Source organism: Tasmannia lanceolata, unplaced genomic scaffold, assembly GCF_043159265.1.
Source record: "Tasmannia lanceolata isolate RefF3 unplaced genomic scaffold, GAP_Taslan_0.1 ptg000006l, whole genome shotgun sequence".
Lineage (NCBI taxonomy): Eukaryota > Viridiplantae > Streptophyta > Magnoliopsida > Canellales > Winteraceae > Tasmannia > Tasmannia lanceolata.
In genome coordinates, this window is record NW_027518683.1 from 33,382,360 (window position 1) to 33,392,639 (window position 10,280).

General features: G+C 42.6%; 2 protein-coding genes across 4 annotated transcripts; one reads left to right on the forward strand and one right to left on the reverse strand.

Moving 5' to 3' along the window:
* LOC143878940 (uncharacterized) lies at positions 1-1,032 on the forward strand. Its single transcript, XM_077381155.1, has one exon. The coding sequence runs from the start codon at positions 1-3 to the stop codon at positions 1,030-1,032; it is 1,032 nt and encodes a 343-aa protein (XP_077237270.1).
* A 2,333-nt stretch (positions 1,033-3,365) lies between these two features.
* On the reverse strand, positions 3,366-5,404 carry LOC143878565 (putative ubiquitin-like-specific protease 1B). Of its 3 annotated transcripts, XR_013251016.1 has the most exons (7): positions 5,117-5,404; positions 4,899-4,986; positions 4,700-4,795; positions 4,399-4,617; positions 4,211-4,308; positions 3,851-4,127; positions 3,366-3,771 (listed from the first exon to the last, which is right to left on the reverse strand). XR_013251016.1 is itself a non-coding variant. In XM_077380837.1 (6 exons), exons 1-6 carry the CDS (start codon positions 5,359-5,361, stop codon positions 4,102-4,104), a joined length of 765 nt encoding a protein of 254 aa, XP_077236952.1. In that variant the 5' UTR covers positions 5,362-5,404; the 3' UTR covers positions 3,825-4,101. The 3 variants fall into 3 exon arrangements, 2 of the variants coding, with proteins under 2 accessions (XP_077236952.1, XP_077236951.1); XM_077380837.1 differs by lacking the exon at positions 3,366-3,771 and having other exon boundaries at positions 3,825-4,127; positions 4,218-4,308; XM_077380836.1 differs by lacking the exon at positions 3,366-3,771 and having other exon boundaries at positions 3,825-4,127.
* Positions 5,405-10,280: the final 4,876 nt, after the last annotated feature.

Genomic DNA, 10,280 nt, shown 5'->3' on the forward strand with positions numbered 1-10,280 from the left:
ATGAGGGGTAATGACCATCCCCTTGTCACAGCAGCTTGGGCAGCAGACACCTGTCTTGGGTTATTTCCCTGCCCAGGAGACGTGAGGCCTACTTTGATAAGAGCATACATCAAGGATAAGTGGGGTATAACCATAAGCTATGTGAAGGCTTTCAATGCGAAGGTCATTATACACGAAAAAATGTGTGGAAATGCCGAAGCGTCTTACCGCATCCTTCCTGCATATGCTGAAGAGATGGAGAGATGCAATCATGGCACCGTTATGTGTGTATATCGAAGTCGTCAGCTATGGACGGGTGGAGATAATACATTTTGTCGTTTATTTTGGTCATTCGGCCCTAGCATTCGCGCCTTCAGTCGAACAATTAGACCACTGATACTAATTGATGGGACACATTTGCGAGGCAAGTATAAAGGAATTTTATTAGCTGCCACTGCAGTAGATGGTGACGGTGGATTATTTCCGTTAGCATATGCAGTGGTTGAGAATGAGATGTATGAGAGCTGGCTATGGTTTCTTCGTTTACTCCGCCAAAGGGTGATACCAGCCGAAAAAAACAACAACGAATTCACTATTTCCTTTGATAGGATGAAGGGTTTGCCTAGAGCTATAGACGAAGCATTGCCGGGATCATACCATAGCTACTATATTCGTCACCTCAATGCCAATTTCCTGAAGACCTTTAAGAGCCAAATACTTTGCAAACTTTTTTCGAGAGCCGCATATGCTTTAAGGGAGAGAGACTATAAGGAGACGATAGAATGTATTAAAGCGAAGAACGCAAAAGCAGAGAAATGGATATCTGAGATTCCTAAAGAAAAGTGGGCTAATGTATACTTTAAAGGGTCTAGGTGGAATATGTTGACAACTAATGCAGCGGAGTCCTTCAACAACGTATTAAAGGGCGCACGGGAGTTACCCATCGCGGCTCTAGTCGATCACACTAGATGGAAAGTACAAGAGTACTTCCACCTTCGCCGCAAGGCTGCTTCTGAATGGACAACGCATTTGACCCATAATGCAGAAAAATGATTAGCCAGATCATGTCTGTATGGCAGTAAGTTCACACCCCGGCCGTGTAGTTGGAATGAATACGAAGTGATATCGTCAACTAATACGGATCGTGTGGACTTAGAGCAGAGAACGTGTACGTGTGGTCTGTTCCAAATTATGGGATTGCCGTGTGGGCATGCCATAGCAGCCATGGGAGTCAACAAGCTGGACAAATATAGGTACTGCCAGGATTGGTTTTTGGCTTCAACTTATCGGACTACATATGACGACGTGATTCACCCTACTTTAGATCGCACACAATGGCCGGAGCCATCCCATGTTTTAGAAGTAGTGTTGCCACCACGAGTAAGAAGACAGCCTGGACGACCCAAAAAAGTACGAATGGAAAGAGGGCTACAATTTGGACAACATCACAACTGCAAATCATGTGGGGAACCTGGACACAACAAAAGAACGTGCAAAAATCCCCCCTTGTAAATCTTCAGTTAAATATGACGCCCATCGGTCCATCCGCACCTACAAAAAATACGTATGTTCCATTATTACTCACTTGATATGATTTCTCTATCAAACCCATCATTTTATTGATTGTTGCATGTTTTTCTTGTAGGTCCGGTGTCTCATTCGCACCTCCTTTCTTTGCTTAGGGATGGAGTTGTTGGTTTGTTTGTACAAAGTGGCATTGATTTTGGGACTCTTCATACTGCACATAAATATTTACTCACACAAAATTTGTATAAATTAAACGTTATTATAGACTTATAGTATTACATTGGTTGTACAGCTGAGTGTGACTGTTGTAAAACTTATCATTAATGTATCATTGGTGTTGGCAATATCATTGGTTTTTACTCACTACCGAAAAGTCAGTCGGCCCACATTGTTTGGATCATCTAAATCGTTCATTTTATACGCCGTCACATATATTGGGTGTGCTCAAATAATCAGGTCCATCGAATCGAGGTAATCCTTCCATCTGTGGACGAACAAAGTGTACGTACGATTACTCGAAAGTCTGAACCCAGCGTTGGAGTTCCCAATGACGAGCGCGGAAGCGCAATATCACTTCTTTCCCGTCCGAAGTCCGGAAGTTGGTTCGGAATTCCGACTCGGAAATCCTAACCAACGTCCGGACTTCCGACTGAACCCCGGTATAGTTGCGAAGCTACTGGACTTCCTTCGGGCATCCGAATATTGGTTCGGAATTCCTCCTCGGAATTCCGAACCCAGATACGGACTTCCGATCGAACTCCAGTAGAGTTGGGAAGCTACTGGACATCATTCCGAAGTCCGGAAGTTGGTTCGGAATTCCGACTGGATTTCCCACTCGGAATTCCGATCCAATACTCGGATTTCCGAAGCAAGTCCAGTAGGTTCGCAACTCTACTGGAGTCCCGTCGGAAGTCCGGAAGGTAGTTCGGATTTCCGACGCGGAAATCCGAACCAATAGTCGGCTGTCCGACGGAAGTCCAGTATCTTCGCAACTCTACTGGAGTCGCGTCGGAAGTCCGGACGTTGGTTCGGAGTTCCGACACGGAATTCCGAATCTATTCTCGGATTTCCGACGGAAGTCCAGTAGGTTCGCAACTCTACTGGACATCATTCGGAAGTCCGGAAGTTTGTTCGGATTTCCGGGTCGGAATTCCGATCCAATACTCGGATTGCCGAAGGAAGTCCAGTAGAGTTGGCAACTCTACTGGACATCATTCGGAAGTCCGTACCTTCCATCGGAATTCCGACGCGGAATTCCGATCCAATACTCGGATTTCCGTAATAAGTCCAGTAGAGTTGCCAACTCTACTGGACTTCATTCGGAAGTCCGTAAGTTGCTTCGGATTTCCGACTCGGAAGTCCGAAGTTCAATCGGAAGTCCGAAGGAATTCCAGTACATCAGCATATATGGTGTAGGACCGGGTTCATGTACAACTCTACACGAGGATCTACCAATTCAATGGGCTTGATCACATGTATACATCATTTGTGGCGCAAGATCATTCAGATTATATATTAATGATGATCATTTGGGTGGTGAACTCGTAATGTTAAGAAGTTGATGTTTAAAGCACATATCTTTTGTGTCGGATGGAGAAAAGAGTGGAATTGTGGAACATGTCAGTTTACCGGTCCCCACTACATTTTTCATCTTTACCCCAGTAGAAAGAGCTTTTTCCCGATCCTGGTCACTCAGAAGCTTTTTTGTTTTTGTTGTGTTTTAAATTTTTGTTATGAGTAAGTTGGGGTTAGGCAGGACCCCGACCAGATATATTTATGGAAACCAAAGATATACATGAAGTTTGAAAACAACCCCCTTACATAAAAGAGGGGAACAAAAAGAGGCAAGAAGCCCAAACAACAACATCCAAACACAGGACAGAACCTGCAAAAACAGTCTAAAACGAAAAAACAAAGCTCGAAGCCCCAACAAGCATGACAGCAACAAACAACCAGAGAGGCAGATCACCAGGCAAGGAGCAAGCCACAGCTACATAGAATCCGGGAAGTCCGGACGGCTGAGATTTTTCTTCCTCCCCAGGAGTGATTTCTTTGCGTTTGGTAGGGGCAGAATAGCTTGGAGATGAAGGGGTGGATTTCTGATCATTTAAAAGATTTTCCCAAGGGAGACTTGCAGGTGGCAATAGATCAATCCTCATCCAGAAGGTTGCTATTGAAGGACCAGATGTTGAAGCCATTCCTCATCCACGACTTCTTCAAGTTGCCACTACACTGAAGAGAGCCAGGATTTGGAACAAGCCTTACCTGCAAACAAGCACAATTATCATAATGAATAACTAGAACATTTTGGTGTTTCCCAATTGTGTGCAAAATATCCACTCACCTTAGCAGGTTCATTTCCGCCACCTACTTCAGGAACGAGGAGAGCAAGTATCGGATCACCCGCCAAGCAATTGAACTCTAATGCATGTACAACCAACAACAATGACTCCCAGGTAAGAATGTGAACAACTTATAGGGATACTTTCCCATAGACCCCATTCAACATTTCCGAAAGTAGGGAAGCTCGCATAGCCGTAATATCTTTCTGGGTGAAATCGAGGCTAGCGTCACGGGTAATGTATTCCATCTCTTTCAAAACGAACAGCCCACAGTCGTGGCTGCAAAACATGAAGCAAAACCGAGAAGAAGAATTAATCGTTTACGGAGGTATCGTAAACTGAAGTAATTGCACGTAACATACCTGTTACCTTGTAGGGGCCGATCGACCACTACATCAATGGGGAATGCAGTTATATCAATGTCTTTGACCATTCTGAACCATTTAACAAGGTAATCGACCTACAAATCAAGAATTCCGTACGTTAGGGCAATAGTAACAAAAATTTAATTAATAATTGCCATACGAATCAAGTAAAGAGTAGTACTCACAAGGGGTTGCACCTTCCTAGAATCCGTGTGACTGTAAAGAGAATCGTAAACAAGGAAGGAACGATGCCCCATATCCAACACGAGAAGTACCCAATGAACCATATCAATGTTAATTGGAATGAGTACTTTTCGTATCTCTTGAAGTGGGGTGTTCTCTACACGAGTTAGGAATCTGGAACATGCATCGGGACGTTCACATCTTTCGTCAAGAATAACTTGCTGCAACCAAAAAAACACCTTGTTAGAATTGCCCGCAGCTTCAGAAACAAAAACCATTACTTATAAGTTAATTTAATCTCACAGGTAGATGGGTAGCAAGGCAAATGCATGATCCCTTTTTTTTTGTTCGCCAACATTCGTCCCGCAAGTTCAAGTAATCCGTATATACATTAACAATCTACAGAACATACCATAGGTCAACGAGAAGGAATTTAAGAAGATATGTGTACCAACGCATTATTCACGCTTTACGTTACTAACTGAACCATATAACATCTTACCGGAGATGATATCCACCCTCTACGATCGGTTAGTATAAGCAAGTCTTCTTTACACATGTGGTACCCATCACTGTGAATGACTCTCTCACTGCAAATCGAGTAAAAAGTCACCTACCTCTATGTACCTTTGGTCATATAATTGTACTGAAACAACCTATGTATGAAATTAATCGGAGATATTAGAATTAAAAAACAATGTAGGTTGTACGAAAATTTACCTAGGTGCTAGCGCTGCCAATGCATCCACCTTCATCGCTGCAGGCCCGGTGATATTGCGAAGAGCATACATGCTTTTCCGGTTGCTTATGACATAAGGTGAACTGACTGCTCTACTAGGTTGTAACTTCCTTCCACGTTGCTTCACATTTTTTTCAATGCTCCCAATAACTTTTTCATCTTGTTTCTTATTTGATTTCTTACTCTTACTGAGGTTCAAATCAGGACTGTCAACCAAGATAACCATTTTAGCTGCAGCATCCCTGACATCCCTAGTAATTAGGCTATCAATAGAGATTTGTTCTACGCTATCATCAACTATGTGTTTCCCCATATCATCTACAAAAACACCATCCCCTACTTCCCCCTTCTCAGTCACTATCTCGGCTTCCCCATCCATATTGTCGGCCTCTCGTTCCCTCTTTCTTGTTATCTTCGTTGGGATATTATTCCCTGACTCCAAACCTTCCCTCTTTCTGGAATCTCTCCCGAACAAATGAATTTTTACCTCCCTCATTTCACGTTCAACTCTGGTTAACCTCTCCAACAATGAACTATTTGTAACGGATTCATCTACTTCGGACTTCCCATGTTCCCCTCTTCCTCTCGTACTTCTCGTCCTTCGTTCCCTCCTCTGATATGTCGCAATTGGCCTCATTGGATCCCTCAGTACAGGCAGAGTTTGACCCATGCAATCCCCCACTGGGACCACAATTGAACCGACTAAATCGCAAGGAATACTACCATCGTCGTGTTGATCATCGAGTCGAAGTAGAGATTCTTCCCTTGTCGTAGCTTCGACCCTCCTAACCACCTGGAATACATTCCATATTACTAATTACAAATACGACTGTAAAAATAACACGAAAGACATACAACGACCAACATGCATTATACTCTCACCTCTGCGGCTTTCACCGTCCCACGAATAATACAGTTAATCAACTGTTGATGCTCCATCTTCTTCGTATTCATCTGAGCGGTCCACTTAAATAGACGCGGATACGCATCAGCAGAATTAGGTGCCCATAACGTCGTATGCTCAAATAGCCATACCTGATATCAAAGTAGATTAGATCCGCATAAGATAGAAACAAAAAAACTATATGCAATGAATGGAAAATTACCTGTAAAATAATAGAGCAACCCAATATATGTCCCTTTCCACCGAGTGCAGCATGTGAATCTAATGATCTGACCAAGAACTCATGAACGGGATAAGCCCATGCAACATTTCCTATAGTCTGCAGATCAATATACGGGAAGAGGCAAGAACATGCCTTCTGGTCCCTCTGCGCAAACAAGACAGTGGTGCAGAATAACAATATCAAATGCTTCACAGTCGACTTCACGAAGTCTTCTTCGTCTGAATCCATATCGGCATGAATAACCTTGACGACCTCGTCAAAGGTGGCGGTTGGACCCCCAAACCTCCAACCATCCACAGTATCACTGCTAGACCAATCAATTTGCGGCCTTTCCCCAATCATACTTAAACCTAATATTTTAGCTACATCACTAACTAGAAATGGGAGTACGATGCGGCCCAAACAAAAAGCTTTCCGTTTGGGATCCCATTTATTTACCATTGTCGTCAAAATCTTCTTCCGCAACTCGACATCTTCGAGGCCCTCATGCAGAATCAAATCTGTAAATGGGGTATCCTTTATGAAATTCCTATGCACATCCCGTAACCGAATATTTTGTAGAGACTCGTGAAAGCGTGACGGACAGCATCTAGATAAGACATATTTCGCCTGCAAAAATGGCACTATTAAACAATTGAGCGAGAAAGAGCAGGAGATGCAGACGGAAAATATAACAGTTACTCACCATCACGAAAATGGAAACAATTGATGGGAAAGATCAACAATTTTGTTAACTTCGTCTGTATCTGTCGAAACCACCAACAATCACTTGAAACACAATATTAGTCTATTCAAACACAGTATTACTCCATTGAAACAACAAGGATAGAGAAACCATATGTAATCACTTTAAACAACACAGGGCTCCCCAAATAACTGGAAACAACCAGACGTAAAGATCATGAACACCATATATGACAACCGTACCTAATCCCTTCAAATTTAAACAATCAAACATCGGTTCAAACAACATATGGCTCCCCAACTAATAGCAACCATAACAAACCGTACGAGACTCAACCAAAACCATTCAAACTTAAACCACCAAAAATCACTTCAAACAACCATAGCTATATAGATACTTGCATCAAATTCATAAGAACCATCAGAAACATACCATGCAAGTAAGACACAGAAATATAACGATAATAACATTTAATCCATCCATCCATAATAACATATGAAACCCGTATATAACATAACATCCATCAACCATTACAAAAAAAAAAAAAATTTAAAAGAAACATAACATCCATCTATCCATAAATGAACCACAGCAACGCTCTAATGATCTGGGGGCAACAGATGGCGGACCAAGTTGGTCAGTGAAGAAACCTGGTCCGTGAGTGAGGTGACCGCTGTGCCGAAGTCCTGGCGGAGGGTGGAGATCTCGGTGCGTACCCCAGTCAAAGCTTGCTGAGTCGCCAATTGGTCCTGATGATGGGATTGTAAAAGCTGATGAACCGCGGTAAACTGCGCGTCAAGGTGCTGACGATGTGCACGAAGCTCCTGCGCAACAAACTTCTGTGATGCAAAACGCTGAGCCGGCTGACGAGGAGGGGGAGCAGGGCCCTGTATATCAAGCCGCATGGCCTTTATAGTTTTAGCATTGAACACAGTTGCGGGACTAAGGCGTTCTTCACCACCTTGTATCAACTTCTCATGGTTGAAGACATGCGTGAGAAGCATCCCGAATGGTAGACTAGCCAAGGCCTTCGTCCTCGTGTCCTCCATGAAGCTAAGGAGGATATAGCCAAGGTGAAGGGGTGTGCCGCGAAGAAGTCGGTGCATAATAAAAGCCTCAAAAGGCCGGACCATGTCAGCATTGCCTCCGCGAGGCGTGATATTGCTCATCAGAATCTTGTGTAAGACTTTGCACATAGGGCTCAGGGAATTGTAGGATACGTTCGTTGACCCGTCAGTAGGTGGGCCTTGGCAACCAAGCTGCCCATAGGCGGCGACCGGATCATGTATACAGTCACTAATGTCATCCATGGTTCCGGGCCAAAAGTAGATTTCGTCGCCTGTGGTGGGAAGAGAGAGAACTTCACAAAACTTTTCAACTGTCATATGGATGGTTTTGTTGTTTACTCTGGATTGGAAGACCTTCAAATCTCTGTCGAATCTGTAATTGGCATAGAATTGCTTGACGAGAGTCGGGTACGAGTCACAGTGAATTTCAAGAAAATTGACCCATCTAAAGGCCAGAAATAAGGGTTTCACATTATAAACTTCGACATCTTTAAAAATGACTTTCCTACCTCGGAGTATGCCCTTCCTTTCTATACGACCGAGGGACCCAACCTCTACATCTGCATCCTCATTGCCCATTTCCTCATCAGAGGCAGGAGGACTAGGGGAGGGCTGACGGATAGCCTTCCCACGCCGTTTGCGGGTCGAAGACCCTGCATCTACAGTCACATTCTTCTTTCTTTGCTTCGCGCGCTGCATGACTATAGGGGTTTTGGGTTAGGTGGTTAGTGGGGTTCACAAAGTAAAAGGGGAGCCGCTTCCGGTCCTTATCTGCACAAAGCAGGAGAATAACTTGGAGGGGAAGATACTTTAAGTAGAAGATAGTTGAAAAGTTGAAATTAAAGATACTTCAAAGAAAACCATGTTTCAGAAAGTTTGTACAAACACACTATTTAGAGACTTCGAACCACTTGAAACCAATGTTAGGATAGAGGAACTACGAAACCACATATTAGAAAGTTCACAAATATGATTAGTGGAACCACATATTAGAAAGTTCAAACCACAATAACTGGATAGAGGAAGTACGGAACCACAAATTACACAGTTTGAACCAGTAATACTGGATACAGGGTCAATGGAATACTGGTTCCAACTTCGGCAGAATAAGTGGTTTCATGGATGCAACTTCCATGGAATAATGGTTCTAACTTTGAAACCCCTAATTGAAACCCTTCAAACAAATTCAAAACAATGCAACCATTGAAAAGCATTGAAAACCATGGAAACCCTAAATGAAACCCTTGAAACCATTGAAAACCTATATGCAACCATTTAAACCCTAAATGAAACCAGGCAAACCATTGAAACCATAAATGCGAGCCTAAACCATTGAAACCCTTTCAAACCAAAAATTAAACTATTGAAACCCTTTGGAACTAAAATTGGTTCGAACTATATACATAAAGAGAAACCAGATGAACCTATTGAAAAATGCCGACATAGAGGATCCTTGTTACGTGCAGAATCTGTACCAGTTATTTAGTTATTTTCCTTTATGTTAATTTTCGCGTAGGGTCACTCTCATCTATGTAATGGAGTTGGTTTTGAGTGATTGTGGTGTCAGTTATGGAGAGTAAGTTAAATTTTGGTTCCATCCCATGTTTGGTTGCCTTTTAGCACTAGGTTTTTTTTTAATCCCACTCTTGTAATGATTACTTGTGGGGTGAAATTTTTAATCCCACTTTTGTAATGATTGAAATGTCATCCCATCCCAAGATAACCCCAGGAACAAAAATAAACTCAGGAACCAAAAATAAGCTTCAGAAGAATTTTTTTCTACCCAACAGTTCAAGCAACCAAACAAAGCTTTTTTTTTCCCCACCATATCTCCCAGGGTTTTTTTTTCTCCCACATAACCAAACATGGGATTTTTATTTTACCGGGATACTTCTACGACTTTTTTTTTCCCACCTATATCCGAGGGTTTTTTTTTCTCCCACATAACTCCCAGGAACAAAAAAAACCTGGCAACCATACAGAGCATAAAGAGTTCTTATTTTGGTGTTACATTTCTTGTTTTTGGTGGAGTTAAGACAGAAGCCTGTGGTTTGGCCATTTCCCACTTTTAACCTCGTGGTTTGGAAGTTACCAACGACACCACCATGTATGTGGCAATAACTTCAGCGAAGAATCCTAAGATCATCTCCTGCTGACTTACCAATTCTCCTATCAACTGTGGATGCACGTTATCAAGAGTTTTGGCATAGGTAGGGTATCTCAAGGATCAATCAAGAAAGTCATTCTTAATTGGAGTATAGGCCCT

Coding starts and splice junctions, on each gene's coding strand:
- LOC143878940 (XM_077381155.1), top strand. CDS start 1: ATGAGGGGTAATGACCATCCCCTTGTCACAGCAGCTTGGGCAGCAGAC.
- LOC143878565 (XM_077380836.1), bottom strand. CDS start 5,361: ATGGTTATCTTGGTTGACAGTCCTGATTTGAACCTCAGTAAGAGTAAG. Junction 4,987..5,116: donor TTGGCAGCGCTAGCACCTAG/GTAAATTTTCGT, acceptor CTCGATTTGCAG/TGAGAGAGTCATTCACAGTG. Junction 4,309..4,398: donor CTAGGAAGGTGCAACCCCTT/GTGAGTACTACT, acceptor CTTGATTTGTAG/GTCGATTACCTTGTTAAATG.